The 22,190-nt window shown below is 44.5% G+C and overlaps 1 protein-coding gene across 1 annotated transcript in view; it reads left to right on the top strand.

Moving 5' to 3' along the window:
• The window catches only part of PAXIP1 (PAX interacting protein 1), a 211,567-nt gene that overhangs the window by 154,972 nt on the left and 34,405 nt on the right, over positions 1–22,190 (top strand). Inside the window, exons 14-15 of the mRNA XM_029588458.1 lie at positions 9,351–9,418; positions 17,518–17,620. Of these exons, the coding sequence (XP_029444318.1) occupies positions 9,351–9,418; positions 17,518–17,620 (171 nt within the window). The remainder of the gene's footprint in view (positions 1–9,350; positions 9,419–17,517; positions 17,621–22,190) is intronic.

Here is a 22,190-nt window from a genome sequence, read left to right as displayed (position 1 = left end):
CAGCATAACCTCAAGAGCTCCTTCCTGCTTTAACCAAGAATCCCGCAGGGGAGCTCTCTTCTCATGGTAATTCTCCAGCCACACAAGCCACAGTAGCAGGATAGGGGGAGTTAACCAGACACTTCGATCTCAGGCTGGGGAGAGGCTTTCCTCCCTCCTCCAGCAGCAAGAAGCACCAGTCCAGATGAATAAACCATTGTATTTACCGAAAGAAACCTCACCATAGAAATGTGTCTTGCCCCTCAAAACTAAGATTTCAGGGACTTCTGCGATCCCAATGATATAGGAAAGAGGAAATCATGACCACCACTTAATCCAATAATAAGGAAAAGAGTAAAGAGATACATAAGCTGCCCGTCAACGGCAGTAGCCCATCTACAAAATAACTTGTCACGCATAATGTATGGACACATAGGCTTAATGAATGCCAGATTAGTCAACAAGAAATACCCAATGATCAAGGACACTATAAATAAACTAAATCTAGGCATCCTGGTTATAACTGAAACATGGCTAGATAAAGCAGGCGTTATCTCACTGAATGAAATATGCCCAGAGAATTTGTCAAGTATGCATAAATCCAGATCAAGAAAATGTAGTGGAGGAGTAGCAATTCTGGCCCAAAACACTATCAAGTTACACCAAATCTTACTCCTACAGATACTGGACTCAGAATGCCAACTAGGAAGTGAGAATGCAATAGGGCTTCTAATAGTCTGCCTACTGCCTTGAAATATCTCACCCATTCAAGAACTACTAGAATTGATCACAGATTGGATGCTAAGATTAATCAAACTGACGACTAATTTACTACAGAAAAACTGACTTTCAACATGGCAGGCTTTCTGGTCACCATGACAACACTGCATCTTACCTAGGCAGTTAAATTCCCCAGTCATGTGCTGGGACACCTACTAAACTTGATCTTCCACATATGAGTGGAAAGCCCAGGACATCAGTCACACGGTATTAAGATGATAATGCTCTCATTGGCTGATCTCTCTGTGCTGTGATTTCAAGCAAGTAGATATGAATAGATACTTGTAAATGATAGGGATGTGAATCGTGTCCTCGATCGTCTTAACGATCGATTTCGGCTGGGAGGGGGAGGGAATCGTATTGTTGCCGTTTGGGGGGGTAAAATATCGTGAAAAATCGTGAAAAATCTAAAAATCTAAAAATCGCAAAACCGGCACATTAAAACCCCCTAAAACCCACCCCCGACCCTTTAAATTAAATCCCCCACCCTCCCGAACCCCCCCCAAATGACTTAAATAACCTGCGGGTCCAGCGGCGGTCCGGAACGGGCTCCTGCTCCTGAATCTTGTTGTCTTCAGCCGGCGCCATTTTCCAAAATGGCGCCGAAAAATGGCGGCGGCCATAGACGAACACGATTGGACGGCAGGAGGTCCTTCCGGACCCCCGCTGGACTTTTGGCAAGTCTCGTGGGGGTCAGGAGGCCCCCCACAAGCTGGCCAAAAGTTCCTGGAGGTCCAGCGGGGGTCAGGGAGCGATTTCCCGCCGCGAATCGTTTTCGTACGGAAAATGGCGCCGGCAGGAGATCGACTGCAGGAGGTCGTTCAGCGAGGGTTCCGGCGCCTCGCTGAACAACCTCCTGCAGTCGATCTCCTGCCGGCGCCATTTTCCGTACGAAAACGATTCGCGGCGGGAAATCGCTCCCTGACCCCCGCTGGACCTCCAGGAACTTTTGGCCAGCTTGTGGGGGGCCTCCTGACCCCCACGAGACTTGCCAAAAGTCCAGCGGGGGTCCGGAAGGACCTCCTGCCGTCCAATCGTGTTCGTCTATGGCCGCCGCCATTTTTCGGTGCCATTTTGGAAAATGGCGCCGGCTGAAGACAACAAGATTCAGGAGCAGGAGCCCGTTCCGGACCGCTGCCGTTCCGGACCGCCGCTGGACCCGCAGGTTATTTAAGTCATTGGGGGGGGGGGGGTTCGGGAGGGTGGGGGATTTAATTTAAAGGGTCGGGGGTGGGTTTTAGGGGGTTTTAGTGTGCCGGCTCACGATTCTAACGATTTATAACGATAAATCGTTAGAATCTCTATTGTATTGTGTTCCATAACGGTTTAAGACGATATTAAAATTATCGGACGATAATTTTAATCGTCCTAAAACGATTCACATCCCTAGTAAATGATATAGAATGAGAAACCTCAGACCTGGAAAATCTGCTAAATGCACTAGGATTTCTCCCTATGGATGAGAATTCATTATCTTTAACAGATCACGTAAAGATATGGAATGAAAACCTAGCAAAAGCCTTAGACAAAATTAGCCCCCAACCCCACAAAAAAGAAATGTCTAGTGCCCTCCCCACAGATGCTCATTTTGGTAATCCTAAGAACTCTGAGCCCTAATACACCAAGGACAAAAACTAGAAAGAAAATGGTGCAAAACATTCCTCAAAAGAGGATGGATTGCAATGTAAGTTACTTATAACAAAATACTATAAGACCATAACAAAGGCCAAAACACATACTTTACCCATTGTATTGCTTAAGTCCAAACCCAATCAAGATACTATTTGAGATAGTAAATGGCCTGATCAAACCATCACCATAACAGAATCCTACCTCTAGAGGGATCTAAGAGGGCATCCAAGGGCTTTGACATTGCTGTATGAGCTCTGCCTCTTAGATTTCTTTGTGAATTTACTTTGCCTGGCCATGGGGAGGAAGAGAAAGGGAGGAATTCTTCTTACCTTACCTTCTGTGAGCATAGCTGTGACTCACCACGTCATCAGTGAGAGCAAACCTTAGCACTATAGATGCAAATCAGCCCCCCAAGTGGAGAGTAAACTGATCTCCCTTCATCCCTTGGTATCCAGCTCCATGAAAGGTTTATGGCATGCAAAACCACCAGTTTCCAAATCTCCTGTGCCTTGGGACCTCTAAATCGTATTGGCACAACTGATGAATCCTTCTTACAAACTGTTGGGACTCGGAATCACTGAAGTTTCTTACATGGAAAGCGGTGGTTCTTGTGATTATCACTTCAGCTAGAGGAATCGGTGAACTTCAAGCTTTAGTCTCGTATTAGCCTTACCTTCAGTTCTTCCACAACAGAGAAGGGGCATCCTGTCCATCCAAAATTTCTTCCCAAAGTAGTTTCCGCTCTTCATTTGAATCAGGCTATTGTTACCCAGATTTATTTTCAAAACCTCATGCACATAAAGGGGAAAAGGCCCTTCATACTCTGAATTGCAAAAGGACCCTATCTTAGTACTTGAAGAGAACTCAGCCTCATCATCCGGTTTCTTAGCCATTTGTGTCTTATGATCTCAACAGAATGGGTATTTCAGTTGCATTACGTCCCATTTCCAACTGTATTGCATACTGCTATGAGCTGGCTGGCCTCTGCACCACAGATTCGGTCGAGGCTCATCAAGTGAGAGCAATGGCCACTTCAGTTGCTCATCTGAGACATGTTTCTATTGAAAACATCTTCAAAGCTGCATCTTGGTTGTTGGTTCACATCTTTATATCTTTCAAGAAGTGACAGTAATTTTTGTACAATTTTGTACAGCCTGTTCACCCATAGACCATTCTCCACGAGGAAGCCATATTGCCCATTCAGTAAGTGCTCCACAGTGCAACCGTCAGCTTGGGGCTCCCCACATGTCATGGCAAATACAGCCCTGCTTGTCAACGAAGAATGAATGTTCACTCACTGTAAATGGTGTTCTCTGTGAACAGCAGGATGAATGAGCCATGCTTCATACCTGCCCGCCTCCCTTCAGCTAAAGCTAAGCTCTACAAATGGATCAAGGAGCTCACGAAGCAGCATGCGTGCGGTAAAAACTTCGCTGAGCTAGAGAGAAGGGTCTGTTCGGTGCTGTCAGATGTTACCTGTGTGTCATGGCTAATTTATCCTGCTCTCTACAGAGGATACTACTATCATCATATACAAACCAGTTTTATCTATCCAAGCACTTGTGAGAGGACTCTTCTAGTCTGCCTTTTCTTCTAACATTTTTTATGAGGCTACTTCCTCTCAATAGGTCTAAAACAGTGATGTAATAATATGACCTTGATCAGGACGGATTGGCCTTTCGGGGGATCAGGCATGCCCCGTGGGCCAGTCAACACTGGTCACGTGGTCTCCTCTCCATTCCTGGACATCTTGCCTTGCTCCTCTCTGCTGAGTGTCCCGTACCGTAGTGGTGAGTAGTATAGTTGTAGTGTTGAAGTTTCACAAATGCAGTTTTCTCTTTTGGTTTCGGTTTTGCTTCTGTAGTTCAAAGCCAGCAGGTATCTGCTAAACCAGCTCAGTGCCTCTTTTCTATTGCCTGTTGCTGCATTAGGAACGATAGTATAGAGAAAAAAACCCCTCTGTTGTTGTGATGCCAGTCCCGTGGCTCTATCACGGTCCCAGTTTCCTGCCTTCTTCTATTACCGTGCTCCCTCTCTTGATTAAGACAAGAAGAGGACTCAAAACTGGGCTTTGTGGTCTCTATCTTAATCGAGAGAGGGAGATGGCAGTGGAAGAAGACAGGAAAGTGGGCCTTCGTAGAGTCACGCCACTGCAGGATCAGGTGCAGGCCAAGAGGCAGATTGGCCTATTGATCAGTCTGCCTCTGGCAGGATGTGGTGTCACTGAGCCAGAGATGAAAAGGTCCAGAAGCAGCACCTGTCTCCTCAAAGCTACAATTAACTGCAGAGCTTAAACTAGCCCTGCTGTCTGATGCTTTTTGTGGCTATTTTACTGTGAAATGGGGCTGAAAATCAGGATTGGGCACTTTATTGTTCTGGCTTTTTTTTTTTTTTCTGGATTACTTTTACTCATTATCCTTAATCTAATAAACCTCATCTGAATTGTGAACAGGTATTTTATGGTCCTGATCCAAGATCATGAGTTCCAGCTGCAGTTCATCTATAGCAATGGATATGGAGTCCTGTCTCTTTCCTTTCTCTCTACCTGCTGCTGATTCAGAAAGCTTAGTTAGTAAACCATGCACATCGGTCTCCTGCTGTTCTGCATGCTACTATCTAAAACCTCCCAAAAAGCATGAGCTCCCCTCAAAAAGACTCCCTCACCCCTCCCCCTTCTGGCCCCAGCATGTAGATGCCCGGTGCTGGTGGCATGCCTGTAATCTGGTCCTATGTTCTGCCGCTGGCAGCTGTTGCTCCTTTGCGAATCAGTGATTTGAATGGAAGATTTCTTTACCACGTTGCAAGAGGAGCAGGTCAGAAGTAAGCTGCCAGTGCTGCTGGTTTTAGTGGGGGCGGGGCTGCAGAGAGAGGTCCAGTGGAGGAGGGGAGGACAGGGATCACAATTGAGTGGGGCTGGGGAGGGAGAGGTTTAGAGTGTGGATTCTGGGCTTGACTGCGGGGAGACGGAGAGCATGGACTGGGAGGCTAGGGTTGGAGAGGGAGAGAGAGATCAAGGAGAAGAGTGAATTCAAGAACTGAGTGGGAGGGTAAACGAGACTGGGAACTGAGTGAGTAAAGTCCCAGATGGGAAGGGGAGAATGAGGACTACAGGACTGAGTCGGACAGTAGGTAGTGGATTAGAGTATGGCTTGGGAGACTGAGCGGGAGGAAATGGTGGAAAAAAGAGAGAGAGAGAGATGCTCAGGAACTGGAGAGAATGTATTCAGGGACCAAGTTGGAGAACAAACTCAGGGATGGGCGTAGGTCTGTTTTAGAAATGTTTTATTTATTATTTATTTTTATTGCTGCTGTGATATAAACCAATAAGTACAGGGCTAGATAAGCCTATCGGGTCTTTGGGCATGCCCTAGTGGACTGATCAGGCCAGTCATGTGGTTGGTGTTGGCTGCATCAACCACATGACTAACGGAGCCGCTGTTACCAACTCCAGGTCCCCCAGCAGCTGTTCCTGAACAGCAGGAGCCACCCTCGACTCTTGCCTCCACTCACTGTTGCCTGGTTTAGTTTTCCCTGTGGCAGCAGTACCTGCTCCCTTTAGACTCCTATCAGACCACCACCATTACTACACGGTGGGAAACGCACCTGTCACCGCTTCCCCGTACACCGACCCAACCACTCCTGGCAGCAGGCAGGCCGCCCACTGCTGCTTCACCACCAACTGAATGCGTCTCACTGCTTTCCTCTGTCACCAGTCCCTCTCATGTTTGGTCCTGGCAAAAAATAATAAAGCATTGAGGTCTTCCAGCTTGGCCCACCCCAAACCGAGGGACACCTCCGCCTGTTCTCATTGGGCCCTGGCTGGACCCCTCCTGACCACCAGTGTCACCGCTTGTGCATTCTGAATGGAAGAAGAGTATATGAGTAGGTGTGTGGAAAAATGTGTGTCAGTGAGCATGTGTGTGCGAGTGAGTCGGTGAGTAATATAAGAGCATATGTGAGAGTGAACATATGTATGTTAATGTGTGTTAACGGGAAGAGAAAGTTTGTACACCCTCCATCCCCTTCTGGCCTCCCTGCCCCCCCCCAAACTAATCCACAACAATCTTAGAATTACTAAAAGTTGTTTCCAGATACGGAGGATGGGTGATTTTTTTTTAAATCCTTATTAGTCTTAATTATTAGGTGTTATTTGATGTGTGCTGTTTTGAAATGTTTTATTGTCTGTTCTATTTGTCAACTGTTTCTTTTTATTAGTATAGTTTTTCTATTATGATTGATATTTTACATTTCTTGATTTTATTGTTTGATGTTTTCTATGGAATGGGGAAGTTTCTCTTTCTCCATTGTTGCACTGTATATAGAGTCTGGCTTGTTGCAGTTTCCAGTTAACTTTTCCGTGTGCACGCTTCTTTTTACATTTTATGGTCTCCTTTTTGATGAGGGTCTGTCTTTGTTCTGCATGTGTGACCAAGGTGAGATATTCTGCTGGCGTATAGTTTGTGTTGAAAGCTACAGCAGACTAGCTTGATCTGTTTTCCTAGGAGGTGTATTGGTGTTCTAGGGTCTGGTGTAATATTTTCATTTTCCTTTTCATAAGTAGGTTGTTACTGTTTGAGTACTGGCAGTGCTGTTTTGATATGGGAGATTTACTGTATTGTAATTGTAGTTCAGTTTACTCAATGGTTTCTAAGGACCAAACTCATACTGAGCATGTGTTACTCTAGGCCTAATACCATATGTGTTCCAAGTGTCATTTTTGCTTTTTTTGCAGGGTTTTCTGGTTGGCACCAGAACAGTGCATGTAAATATAATATATATGTTGTAAGTGATATAGTTACCTCAAGTCTGTACTTTGCATCTTTTGTTTCAGTGAGTCTCCTGGAGAGAGATTGCTGGGAAAGGGAGGGGCTGCTGCAGCATGGGGACCAGCTGGCAGGACGAACTTTACATAATTATGCAGAAGTAATGAGGCAAGGGGCACTCAGTGGGGACGATGCAATAAAAAGTGCGGAAAGCGGGCGCTGAAAAGTCCGCGCCTGCTTTCTTAATGTGCGCATGGCGCCTGCAAGGGGGGGGGGGGCACCATGCTATACCCAAATTAGGGGGTTGCGCTAGCAAGGAGGCGCTAGGGTCACTTGCGCGACCTTAGCGCCTCCGTGCTAACGCGACTCCGCCGCGGTTGCCGGTTATGAAGATTTAGTAGCAGGCTTCGGGTCTTCTTTAAGATGCCTTGAAAATAAAATGGACTCTCTCTCTTACAATTTGCATCAGAAAATTCTTGAGGTTCAAGAACAAGCCAGTGCTGCATCTAATAGGATTTTGGAGGCTGAAAATAGGATTCAGTCCATTCAAGTACTTAATGTTGCCACTGTAAAAGAGCAGATGGCTTGCTCTAGACGCTTGGAGGTTCTTGAAAATAATGTTAGACGTTTCAATTTGCGAATCCTGAACTTTCCCAAAATAGCTGGTGACATTCCTTTTACAACTTTGAAGTGGTTCCTGTTAGAAGTTCTTGGCTTCTCTGAAGATAATTTAATTGTTGGCGTTTCCTTAGTAGAAGATCTTCTTCAGGATCAGCCGCTGGAGTTCCAATTCCTGAAAATGTGTCCAGCTTTTTAGAAAACTCTCATTTGGAAGTACTTGATAGAAATACTTTGCTGGTGTCATTTATTTCTGTTTTAGATTTAAATAGTGGTATGCGTAAGTTCTTCAGGAATTTTCCAGTATCTTATTATGGTCAAGTAGTAAGGATATATCCAGATTTAGCTCAGGTTACACAAGTGAGGAGAAGAGAGAGTTTCTTTCCTTCAGGCAAACTATTATTTTTTTAGGTTATTCCTTTACCTTACGTTACCCCCTATAAATGTGTGGTTAAGAGGGGTGACAAATGTTTTATTTTCTTTCAACCGGATCAAATACGCCAATTTATAGAAGCTCGTAGGCCAACTACTTCGTCCCCTGCAACCTAAGGGAATAGAGGTTAAATGTTTTGTTTTAGTGCTGGTGGAGTAACACTATGTTAATGCCTTTACCATATTATAGTTCTCCTTGTTTCTCCCCTTGATTTCCTATCTTCCCTCCCTAGCATTTTTGTACGTATATTGATTGGATAATTATTGTGTATTTTTCTTTGTTAAATATCTATTTTTGGACTTGGTTTATCAATTTATCCAGTTGTTTTCTTTTCGATGCAAGCATTCTTGTTTGTAAATTGAAAATATATAAATAAAGAATTAAAAAAAGAAAAATGGTCACATTGTATAGGTTACTCATGGTGTTAGGACAGAACAAAGCAGCTTTTATCACGTTTCAACACTATGCAAAAGTGTTGTAGAAGCTATTCAGTTTGTCACAAAGCACCAAAATTTCTGCTAAACTGCACTGATTGGCTTAAAACTTGGAAAGCAGGTCCACTATCATCCTATACGTTTTGCTGTTATGAATGACTAGAATCTGATGAGGTTCAATTCATTTTCAATAGGGTAATATTGAAATATACTAGAAAATCCATGCATATGCTTGGTTTTCACTTCTTCCTTTGTTGAAAGGCTAGTGCCACAGTCCCTGGCTGTTTAAGAGCAGCTTTTGCACTGTAAAGTTTAGTCACACAGCAGAAGATTTGTAAGAGTGTGAAGAGCATCTTATAGCATATGAAGCATTTGACTTTAGCCAGTCATTAAAAATAATTTTCAGAAATTGATTTAAAAAAAGAGGTTAGCTTTCCAGCATCTCTGCAAGTGTAATCACATTTTATATATGTCAAAAATAAGTTTGTATATTAGGGGAATGTGTACAGTGTTAACAATCAAAAGTCAAGGTTTGTTTTTTTAATAAATTCTTTGTGAACTGAGCCATTAAGTATCATATGAATAAAATCGTATTTATTTTTTCATTTGAACATATATCATGGCATATGTAAATAGTACTTTAGCTTCATGTGAATTGCTGAGGTTTGGCACTTTATATACATAATAAAAACGTTATGGTTTTAACTGCAGAGCATAAGATTACCTCTTAAACAGAAGCAAAATGAACCCAGTCACCAGCCGCCACCTAAACGAGCAAGGTAAGTCAAAACGTTTTGTTTTTTTCTTTAGATATCTCTTTAAGCTTTTTAAACTATATTGCCACATTCTTTTTGGATTTCAGTGGACATGAAAATGTTTCTGTGTCTGTCATGAAAATTAAATGTAACCTAGAAGTGGGAAGCAACAGTTCACCAAGTAATTAGTTGGACAGATAACTCCATGTAATGAGCAACAGGCCGAGCCGATCTTGGTTTTATCCTTTTTCATCTAAGAACTGAAAAGGAAGACTGTACATTCATAGATGCTCCTGGAGTGAAGCCAGGACTAGCTCCACTTGTTCCTTATGACTTTGAGCTATCTGATCAACTTACCCTGGAGAGTGATGACTTGGTATGTGTAAGTTTCATTATGAACATACACAGGAGATGTCTAGAGTTTCTGAAAAGTAAATTGCTTTTTTAAGGAGCAGTTTTCAAACTGTTTACTCTGGGACAAACTCTGTGGGCACTTTTAACCCACAGACTTTGTACCAGTTTTCAAAGCAAAAATATGTGCCATACTTTTGATTGGAAACTTACTGCAGGTATTCATTTGCTCCTTCTTTTTCTGTGGGAATTGTTTTCATGGCAAATGACGCATGTACGATTAAATACAATCTATATGCATTCTTTATCACCCCCTAACTAAACACTCCCCTGGGGACACCATATCTCAACATGTGGAATTTTAGCCACGGGGAGGGAGGTAAAGCTTAATTTAATTCAAACTTTTTACCTGTGTAAATGCTTTTGAAAATTGTCCTCCTCCTGTCCTGCAGAGAGCAGTGGTAAGTGCCATTATTTAACTTCACCCTGTATGGTGGGTTTGTAGGTGTGCCACCATCTGTAGGATGGGATACCACTGTATGAGAACTAATCAGCATGCTTTTACAGCACAGGGTACTATTCCAGTTGCCCTCTACTGTATGGTTGTGTGTGTGTGTTTCCTCATGGCGAGCACAGCAAGTTGTACGACGCAGCCACAGGTCTGACCTAAGACTGTGTCCCTTGTTGAACTCCTGTGGGAGTGGATGTCAGGGGTCTTCTCCTTCCTCAGAAGAGGACTATGTTTTTCAACCCCCTAGGTTTTTCGGGATCGTGAGGTGCCAATTTCTGTTGGTTTTCTGTCCCTTCAGGGTGGGAGAGATATGATTGGGTTTCCAGGCTGAACCTTACGGGTCCCCCTCTGGACGCCTGGTTGTCCAGCCCTCGTTCTTCGTTTCCCAGAGAAGAGATGTCACTGCTTCTGACTGGCTGGCAGTTGCTCTCAGTTCCTCACAGGATCTGAGAGCTGGTTGGGCGGTAGAGCTCTCCTTAGGTTGTCCTAAGGCACAGCAGGTCTAGTTCGCAAGGAAACCATTCCAGATTCGGTCTCTCCATCCAACTAGGAGTCTCCTCTCTTCGGGGTAGCTCCCTGGTGAAAATTACAGGTTTCTTCCATCCAGGAGTCACCTTTGATACCTTCTGAGCTCAATGGGCGTTTTTCGTGGAGGACCAATATTGCCACTCATTATTGCCTGCGGGACTCTACCTCAAAAAGGAAGGTTCTAGTCCATCTAATTGGCAAGTATGCTTTTCAACCTATCACCATATTCATGGCTGAGGGAATTGGGGGACGAGAGACCCTACAACAGAGGTGCTACTCTTTGGGGCCGATGCAATAAATTTGCGTAGAAAGCAGGTGCTGAACAGTCAGCGCCCACTTTCTTAACGCACTCCAGGCCATGCAATATTTAAATTAGGAGGTCATGTTAGTAAGGAGGCACTAGGGTTGCTTGCACGCCCCTAGCGCCTCCTTGCTAACGCGAACCCGATTGACATCGGCGGTCCGCCAGTTAGGAAAACTGACACAGAGTTTATCGGCGTCAGTTTTCATAAACACTGCACAGCCAGGGGGTTCAGGAAACAGATGTCATTTGAGCATCTGTTTCCTGCACCCGACTACCAGTGGGTTTTTTTTCTCTATTTTTTTAACTTTATTTAGTTTCACTTTTCCTCCTACTTAATATCGCAACGATATTAAGTAGGAGGCAGTAGAGAAAAGCAGATTTTTCTGCTTTTCTGTACTGGTTAAGGAGCGCTCAGCAATTAACACCTGCTCCAGGCAGGAGTTAATTTCTGAGCGCTAGATGAGTCCTAGATGCACTTTTTTTTTTTGCATCTGGAGTGAATACTAATAGCCTCAGTCACATGCATTTGCATGTGATTAGCGCTATTTGACTCACTCCATGTTGGACTCATGTTGAATAGGTGCTAATCCCCTTATTGCATTAGGGAGTGGATTAGTACCTATTCAACCCGTGTCCAACTGCCAGTTATATAGTGCTCTCAGCTGAGCGTACTGTATTACATCGGCCCCTTTGGTTGCAGTGTGTTGGAAACTATACATCCCCATTTTAGGGATAACCCTGTCTGTGGACAGGGGAGTCCTGGGTTCATGCAGTGATTGTTCCATGTATTCGACCTCATCCTTTCTTGGGGGAAATATATGGGACATTCCATGTTAAGTGGACCAATTTAGAAAATCATCCATGCTCGACCTCCTTCAAATTGAATACAATTTTGTATAAATTTTCGCTCAGGCCTCAAACAAAGCAAAATTTTTCGGCTGGATCTCTATTGGTTCAAGAGCTGAAGGCAGCTGAATGAAGGTCACTATTAGTGTTCTGTGCTCTGCACAACACAAAACATCCCCTTTGTCCGGGCACTGCAGCCAAATGATCCCTGTTAGGGGCCTGAAATTTTGTGGATTATTACAACCTCTGGTGCTAAGTTCCTATGCAAAATTTGGAACCCTTTTTATGGGCCAGCAAACTACATGAAAAATTTTACTAAAGAAATTTAAGGCCTACTTTGACTCCTCATTGCTCCTGATGCTTACTTCAATTCAGGCACAAACTGGATCAGCAGTCATGGCCCATAATGTACATGTAGGATTTTCACTAGGACACTTTGCAGCCAACTGGAAGCAAAGATATAGTCACATAAAGAAATGTCACTATTTTATGCAAATGTTTGCCATTTTTGTGTGCAAATATTTCTACTGTGTAGTTTTTCTTTTTTTTTCTTTTTAATGTAATTTGAAAGAGCACCTTTTTTCCTACAACAATCAGAATTACAGTCTGAAATACAAGCATCATTTGCATGCATGAATGCACTATGTTAAAAAGAAATAACCATCTCACACTCCAAGAATGAAAATCAAAAAGAATGTCCCTAATACGATTGTGTCTTTTCACAAATAGTGATCTTAATACAGCACTGGGTCCACAACAAAATTTGTGTTTTAAACCCAATTTTAGTGCTCATGATCATCTGTCATGTAGTGGTTAAATGAATCACCATATAAGAATGTGAGTTAATAATCTTTTTTATTTTCATTCTTGGAGTGTAAGTGAGATGGTTATTTATTTATGCAATATAGATTATTTCACTTTTGGGTTCTGTTTTGCGCAGCTATGTTAAAAAGAGTCATCTTTGGTTCCCAACCGTGAAACATGCAAATGAGCTAGAGATGTGAAATTTTACAATGCAGCTCAGTTTACCGTGCTTACCACAGTTTTAGCTTTTGACACATATTTGTTTAGACATATTTTCACAAATTAGTCATCAAAGTCAGTGCAAAACTTTGTATGCTGATTTGTTACTTTGCATTGGTCAGTGGTGGCTGAGCCACTGCCAGTTCAGCAAAATTGACAACCCCATCGCCTAGGGGCCAATCCAGACCAAGGTAGCAGTCACAGGTTTCCGAGCTTTTATTTTATTTAAGCACAAAGCAAAAAAAAAAAGGTAAGACACTACATACAAGAATTGTTTAAACTGCAGATTTCACAAAAATTCACTTAGTGATTTTTCCTGCCTTGCACATGCTTTTGAACATCCCATCAATGCGTGATAAAGTGGCTTATGAATAAATGTACTGCCTGCCTGATGAAGCTGTTACGGGTGCATCAAGAGTAGCAATAATGTGCTCTGCTGGAACCCAACAGGTGTCTCTACAGGGCGGCCAGTAAAATGACCTGGCAGGACCTTGGGGGTGCAAGAAATTGACCAAGACAACACATTCCTCAGTTGAGACTTCGCATATATTTCCAGTCCACCAGAAATTATCATAGATGCAAGCTAAATGCTGACCAGGTTGGAAGCTGGATACTTGAGGGGCATGAAAACATTCACATTCATGTTCTAGAACACATAAAATGAATGAGATGACGTCATTCGAAATTTTGCTAATGCAAATTTTAGTTGCATCAATGGGCTTGAATCGATGATTTTTCCCTTGTGCCAGCAATTGCATGACCTTTGCTAAACCGCTCATCCTGAACAGTTCTGATTGCTTCAGGGTCCTCCTTTGGGGCAAAGAAAAGTTTGATACCACAAAGAGCATAATGTTGTCACAGGTCAGAGCATGTTCCCAAAATCTCTGCCACAACACACTGCTAACATGACATTACCATAGTTCCTTGTAAAGGTGATACTTCTGCATGTTCAGGCTTGCATGCAGTAAATGACACAGCACAATAAAATTTCCATTTTGAGGGGTCATTTATGAAAGTATGTCGAAGCAAGATGTCATAATATCAAGCATGGAAAGCACAACAAGCTTCACCGCACTGTAGAATTTCACATCTCTAGCTCATTTGCATGTTATACAGCAGGACGCCAAAGATGCCTCTTTTTAACATACCGTGCCTATGCATACAAATGATGTATATCATTGGGGCCTTAATACTGACCAAAGCAAGATCAGGTTAAAAATGAAACAGGGCAACTTATGAGGGAAAAACATGCCCTTTCAAATGACATAAAAAGATTTAAAAACTACACAGTAAAGATATTTGCACCAGAAAATTGGCAAAAATTTGCATTAAAAAATATCATTGTGTCTTTATGTAATTCTATCTTTGCTTCCAGTTGCTTGTAAAGCCTCTTGGGGAAATCTTATATGTATATGCCATGGGCCATGACTACCAGTCCAGTCAGGGCCTGAATCAAAGTATAGGTCAGGAGCAATGAGGAGTCACAGTAGGCCTTATATTTCTTTTGAAAAATTTTCACATACTTTGCTGGCCCATAATATGGGAGGCAAGCTCATATTGGGCCGGATTTTAAAAAGGTTACGTGCGCCGGGCCTATTTTAAAAAGCCCCGGGACGCGCATAAGTCCCAGGGCTTGCAAAAAGGGGCGGGGTGGTCCGGGGGCGGGGTCAGGCTCCCGGCACAGCGGCTGAAGTAAGTTTCGAGATAAAAACGAAAACAAAGAAAAGGTAGGGGGGGAAGGGTGGGGAGGGGGGATCGGGGGAAGGCAGCGCGGCTCGGCGCACACAAGGGGGTGCACAATTGTGCACCTTGCGCGCGTGCGCCGGCCCAGGATTTTATAACATGCGCTCAACCTTTTAAAATCTACCCCATTATGTTGCAAAGTTTGCACTGGGACTTAACACTAAGGGTTGTTCTAATCCATAAAATTTCAGGCCCCTGAGAGTGTTATCGGGCTACAGCACCTGGACTAAATGGCCTTTTTAGGTTGCGCGGAGCATGGTACTCGGAGGTGACCTCCATTCAACTGCCTCTAGCTCTCCAACCAATGGAGAACCAGGTGAAAAATTTAGTACGGTTTTGTTTGAGACTCTTGAGAGCATCCGTGCAAAATTTTGTTTGATTTGGAGGAGGTTGAGTATGGTCTCCTGGTCCACTTGATATAGAATGACCCCTATGTAATCATGGCGGAGATATTAATACCTAAGCCAGGTTCGTGGGCAGTCTGTTTCAAGATCACACTGGCCCTGCCCTGGTACCCTTAGGGTTTCCAGGCCGGTGAAGAAATCCTGTTCAACAGGTCTTTGCACTTGCACTCCGGCTTCCTGTCTCTTGGTGGAGTGTTTCCGGATTTCTTCCCTGTTCCAAGCAGGCTGAGGGCTCTATCTCGGAGGGTAACTCCCTACTGGAATTGCAGTGAGTTATTCGCTTGGGGTTGAGATATATAATCTAGCGACTTGTTCTTACTTCTGCAGTCCAGCGTTGTGCCTCTTTATATTCTTGGCTCCTTCTGACTTCCAGTTGGAATGTCGAGGGGAGGGGAAGAAAAGCTAGGGCATTCGTGGTATACCTTCTTGTATGCTGCAGGGAAAGATACACCCCTTTTTCCCTATATTTTCACCAAGTTTTGGCTAGTACTGCCTTTAGCTTTTCTCACTTCATTAGATTGTCCAAAGTGCCTTCCCACTCACCTGAAATATCCTGTAGACAGAATGGATAGCCCTGCCCTTGATAGTGTGCATTGTGGGTGAACCTCAGGCCTAACTTATCTCCTTGCAGGGATTGCCTTTCATCCCCTGTAACTCTTGATGTGTCCTGCATGGTCAGCTATGTCTGGTACATTGGCACACAGGGTTGTCATAGACCTTGCCATTGTTGCTGATTATTCGTCCAAGCATTGCTTGGGGTTTTTCTGCCCATTGTGCCTATCAGCCAAACATAGGCGTACTTCTGCAGATGCATTCTGTCCTTCAGATGGCAGTGGACCGCAGTGTCTTTGGGCCCAGTTGGTTTTTCAGTTATCTTTTAACTCTGAAGGAAACCTTGCGGCCTTTGTCCAAGAGTTATTCTCTTGTTCACATCTCTAGACTTTTTCCTGTATTCAGGAGGTTCTAGATCTACTGTTATCAGGATTTACTGATCCAAAACCCTGCTTGTAATGTTTTCCGTAATGCTGACTATGTTTCTTGCTGGCACTTGCATCACTCCTCTGCCTTAGGCGCCTCAGCTACGCATCAAGGTTTTGTGACTCAGTCTGTTCTATGGTTTTCTTTTTGTAGAATCCAACTCTTTTCCCACCTAGACCCCTTTGTGGGTCGAATGTCTCACAAGCAAAAGAGAGAGAAGTGGTGCTTTTAGCACTGTGTGTTTTCCCACTTTGTACTGCTCGGATAGCCTATAGTTTGGGAATCACCCATGTGTGAGGACTACCATCCTGCTTATCCTCTGAGAAAGCAGAGTTGCTTACCTATAACAGGTGTTCTCCAAGGACAGCAGGATGTTAGTCCTCATGAAACCCACCCACCTCCCCTGGGAGTTGGTTTCTCCTTGTATGAGCTATATAATGGACTGAGGACTCTGCCTAGGGGGTAGGGTGATAACTACAGCTGCACATGCTCAGTAGGGCATGTTTGAAAGTTCTAGAACCTTTGAGCTCAACATTCCGGACCGGGACTCCATCTGATGGTGTCACCCATGTGTGAGGACTAACATCCTGCTGTCCTCTGAGAACACCTGTTACAGGTAAGCAACTCTGCTTTACATGTGTAAATCTTTTGAAAATTCACCCCCACTGTAATAATACTGCATTACTGAACCCCATAGTCAATAAAAAGAATGAACTTGCATCAAAAGTAGAAAAACTCATATGATGCAATAATGTGCTCAGTTATTCAGATTTTTATAAGGTCAAAATTAAGATGGTTTGTCCTTCTAAGTTTGGGACTTAGCTAGATAAACCACTGGTTTTAAATTTCCTGCCACTGTGAATGACTCCGGGTTAGCTGAATAAGTTGGAGGCTTTCTGGGGTAAAGTTAAGGTAGTCAGATAACTTATCCAGCTAATTTCGTATTAGCCAGATAATTTATCCAGCTAGGTCTGGTTGTGCCAGAGAGCAGTCCTAACGTTAGCAGATAGGTTGATCCAGCAAACTAGAATTCTGTCTGGCTATATTCAGTGGAGAATCTCAGCAGTGCTTCCTGAATATGCATGGTATTTTAGATGGATAAATTGTCCTCTCGCTGTGCCACTGAATATTGACGTCTTATTATTTTCCATTATTTGAGATTGGTGTTCTGTAGTATAGTTCTAGTTGTAGTTTTCTAAGATAAAGATGGGATTCCACAACATATGGCTCTAGCAAACAGATATTTGTTAAAGAAAAAGTATGCTGGTTTAGTTTTTAAAATTGAGATGGTGCTCTTTATGCACATTTATACCTTTGCTTCTTTATCTGAGGCTGCTACTCTGAAAATAGATAAATGTAATTTATGATTACATACATGGTAATATGGTTTCCTTTTACATTTAATTGATAAATGATTCATTTCTTTGTGTTGTAGGATTGAAGACATACCACCTCCCACCAAAAAGCTTGCTCCAGATTTGACACCTTTAGTGTTACTTACTGGTTTTGAGCCTTCTCAGACTCAACACTATATCAAGGTGACCATATAATAGTAGAACCTTTTAAAGTTTAAAATTGTGTAGTTGTCTCCTGATTTTTTTTTGAGATGGTGTAGAGAGAAAACAGAGGAGGAAAAAGTGTACAGAAAGATTGCAAAGAGAGAGGGGGAGAAAAGTTGAGAAGGAGGAAGAGAGCAAAGAAAAGATAGAGAGAGCATATATGGGAAGGGAAGTCTGTGCCCTATACCACTGCAAGGAGGAAAATCTGAGGCTTGGTGCTGAAGGAGGGAGGAAGAAGAGATGCCATGTACGTCTACAAAATAGAACTTTCTCAGCAACTTTCCCACAATTGTGGAATATACTCCCTCTTCAGCTTAAGGAAGAAAGTGGTCTTTTGCAATTTTTTTAAAGAATTAAAGACCTGGTTAATGTCCTGTAAAAACTAAATAAGAGAAGTAGAATGGGGACAGAAAGAGCATGATCTGCTTAGTTTGATGGTAACATAATGTTTTGTGTGTGTATATTTCTATCTGAGTTTAGTTTTTGTGTTGTATTAATCTGTGTTAATTTTTATTGATTGTTTTTAATGTATCATATATATATATACACACTGAAGTCTATACATTGCTTTGAAGTCTATACATTGCTTTGGGTGATTATATCTGAGAAGTGATTTATAAATATAGTAAATGAAATAATAAATGAAATGCAGTGATAAATAGGAGAAGGAAAGAAATCAGGACCCTGTGCTAGCTGAATAAGGCATATTTAAATATCAGGCATAAACCCAAAGCACATTGAAGGCACTAATTATGTTTTGTGTATTAGTTTATCTAGAAGGGGTTAAGAGAGTGGAATATTTTTCACAATACTACAAACACAGCCAGGTGTTTTCTTAGCTTGTCTATCAAAACATCAATGACACAAACACAGGACTGAGCCCTCACATTAGATGTTTTTCTTTTATAAGGATAAGACAGTAAAGATTTTGGTTTTATTTATTTGCCAACAGTGCCTTGGTTGCTTATTGAGAAAGAAATACTTGGCTATGCTTGGAATACATGCTGTACCTAGCAAGTTTTGCTTGAATTATGCTTGGATGGCCTGGATTCAAAGCATTTATGTCAGCAGACATAGGGATTCGTTGTCTCCACAAGTCCTTATATGTACAAGGTTTTCTATCATTTTTTATCTCTTGAGAAGAAGACCCCCTTGTCTAAGTGAGGTTCATTGTCTTACTGATGGTCTGGAACATTGTGATATTACAAACAAAAGAAAACCACTCATACACAAAAGAACAGAACAACCACCGAACCTTGAGCGGTTGCAGTGACCATCATATAAGATGCTACTATTCACCACTTACTCAAGTGATGTATGCTTGAAAGCATATGATTGGTTAATAGAGTCTCAAAGTTCTTTTTCATATGCAGATAAAATATCCAAGTTCCTTTTTTTCAATCGTAAATAAATGTACTTCCCTGTATGTACCCGGATCAGTCCAGCTCCTAGGTTTTGCCCCCCCCCCCCCCCTAGCAGATGGAGACAGATGTTTACCAACAAAACTCCGTCTTTTCTAGGATGGTGCCACCTACAGTCTGGCAGTATTCTTCTGTCTCCAGCAGGTGGAGGAGGTGCAAAGCCTACAGTCTGTTAGGGCCTAGCCTAGTTTTCGGTTAAAGTTAGGCAAAATTAAAAAAAAAAAAATAGAGAAAGGGACAGTCTTTCAGGAGACGGACCACAGTGTGTTCCTGCAGGTCAGGGTCTCCCGCCTCCCAGGGGGTTGTGAGGTCCTGAGGGAACCATCCTCCCTGGTTATAGAGGCAGCTGGAGTAGCGGGTTGAGGACCCATTTACCAGCACACTCAGCTACTGGGGTGACACCAGGGAGCCTGGCTCACTCCCCCCAGTAGATTCAGGACCCAAAGGCTGCTGGACAGGTACTTAAAAAAAAAAAAAAAAAAAAGACACTTTTTATTTTTAGTGCGGCTCGACTCTTGTGGCCCTTCCGATTGCGGGGGGGGGGGGGGTGTTTTGGCGCTGTTTCGCCGCATTTTCAGGGGGCTGGTGGTAGTTTTTCTTTGGCTCCCATGCCACGTATCGGGCCTGCGCCGCGACGCGAGCGTGCCTATCGCGGGACAGCCTGTGCGCCTCTTGTATTTCCGGTGGTGAGGGTGCCTCCACGACCCCGAAGGGGGTCGTTCTCAGGTTCCAGACCGTTATGGGCGCCTTTGGGGACCTACCGGCCGCAATCCCTGACCCGTTCCGAGAAACGTGGGAACGGGCGCCATCTTAGGTCCCTCGGGGTCGGCGGTCCCAGTGGCGGGCGCCATTTTGCCTCCTTTGGTGTCGGCGATTACAGCAGCGCAGACAGCGCCTGGGGAGGACGACCTTCCTCCGAGTTTGTCCCCTCAGCGGGGAGTCCCTGAGGGGCAGGCCCGCGAATAGTGGCAGGCATCATGCTGAGGATGCAGCTGCAGGGGACACGGATGATACATCATCAGAGTCTTCATTTTCTTCTGATTTCATTCTTCTCATGCATAAGGCCTTTAAGGCTTATGCCTATCCTCCTGGACTCCCAGCCCCAGCCTCCAAAGCAGGCTCGGCCCTCTCTCGACGTGGGTCCCTCATCTGGGCAGCGACCTAAAACCTTAAGAACCCTGGTGGCTGATCCCGATTCTTCCTCAGAATCGGAGGATCAGGACGACCGGGAGTTGCCTTCTCAGCCCCTGAGGGGGGTGGAGGGAGAGTCCAAGCAGCAGCAAGGCGGTCTGCAGGGGGCCCATGGAGTGGCCGGTGATGATCCGAAAGCGGTCCGTCTTTTTCGCAGAGATGAACTGGGACCCATTATCCCTGCTATTTTGGGGGAGCTGGGAATTCAGCTTCCTCAGGAGGAGTCTCGCCTAGGGGCTACGGATCCTGTGGTGTTGGGTCTACGGGGGACTCCTTCGTCCTTCCCCTTCCATTTTTCAGCCACGGATTTACTTTTTAAGGCATGGGACACTCCAGACTTTGGCCTTAAGGTGGTGAAAGTGATGGATAAGCTCTATCCCCTACCCGAGGAGGCTTTGGAGCTCTTAAGGGTTCCTAAGGTGGATGCAGCTGTGGCAGCCGTCACAAAGAAGACCACCATTCCTGTCACTGGAGGAATGGCCCTTAAGGGCCTGCAGGATCACAAGCTGGAAATGCAGCTTAAGAGGATTTTTGAAGTCTCTACTCTGGGGATCTGGGCAGCGATGTGTAGCAATTTTTTGTTGCAAGAGGGTCTGCATTGGGTACAGCAGCTCCTGACTAACAAGTCATCATCTCAGGAGGAAGCCCTCCAGGCGGGGCATCTGGAGGCAGTGATTGCCTACAGTGTGGATGCTTTTTTGTGATTTACTTCGCACATCAGCCAGAACCATGGTGTCTGCAGTGTCCGCACGACGGATTTTGTGGTTACACAACTGGGTTGTGGATGTATCCTCCGAGGCCCAACTAGGCTCCCTACCGTTTAAGGGCAAGCTGCTCTTTGGCAAGGAGCTAGAGGACCTGGTCCAGTCCTTGGGCAAGAATAAGATACATCGTCTGCCGGAGGATAAGCCAAAGTTGAGAGGGGCCTTTACCTCCAGGTCTCATTTTCGAGGAGGTCAGAGACCCCGGACTTCTCGGGGTTCAGTTTCTTCCTTTCGTCACAATGCCAGCAGACAGCAGTCGTACACTCCGTCCTTTCGAGGGCGGCGGTTCAGTAGGCCTGGATCTGGCCAGGGCACGCCGGGTGGAAAGCCCTGACAATGATGGGCGGCCGGCTCATTCCTCGGTCCCCGTGGTAGGTGGCAGATTGACTGTTTCATGAGGAGTGGGCCAAAATCACGTCAAATCAGTGGGTCCTTTCTGTGATAAGACACGGTTACGCGTTAGATTTTGCAAGCAAGCCCCACCTGGTTCCTGGTTACTCCCTGCGGTCAGGCAGTAAAGCGCTGAGCCATACAGGGGACACTACAGTGGCTTCTCGACCTCGGCGCCATTGTGCCGGTGCCGTCGGTGGAGATTCGACAGAGCCAGTACTCCATTTATTTCGTGGTACCCAAGAAGGAAGGAACCTTTCGCCCCATTCTAGACCTCAAGCGGGTCAACAGATGCCTGCGAATTCCTCCCTTCCGTATGGAAACACTACGGTCCATCATTGTGTCGGTGCGACAGGGGGAATTTCTGGCATCTCTGGATCTCACCAAAGCCTATCCACACATCGGCATTAGAGACGATCATCAACAGTTTCTAAGGTTCGCCGTCTTGAGGCCCCACTGTCAGTTCCAGGCACTGCCATTCGGTCTGGCCACCGCACCCAGGACATTCACCAAATCACGGTGGTGGTAGCGGCACAGCTCCACAAGGAGGGGTATTTAGTACATCCATACTTGGACGATTGGCTGATTCGAGCAAAGTTGGAATTGCGTTGCCAGGAAGCAGTTGATCGTATGCTGCAATTGCTGAGAAGCCTTGGTTGGGTGGTCAACTTGACCAAGAGTCGACTGGCTCCCTCCCAGTCCTTGGAGTTTTTGGGGGCTCTGTTCGACACTCGTCAGGGCACGGTATCCCTGACGGAGGAGCATATGGTCAAGCTACAAGGT

Source organism: Rhinatrema bivittatum, chromosome 2 (assembly GCF_901001135.1).
Source record: "Rhinatrema bivittatum chromosome 2, aRhiBiv1.1, whole genome shotgun sequence".
Classification (NCBI taxonomy): domain Eukaryota; kingdom Metazoa; phylum Chordata; class Amphibia; order Gymnophiona; family Rhinatrematidae; genus Rhinatrema; species Rhinatrema bivittatum.
Note: the sequence above shows the minus strand (reverse complement) of the source record. Positions and strands in the feature narration are given on the sequence as shown.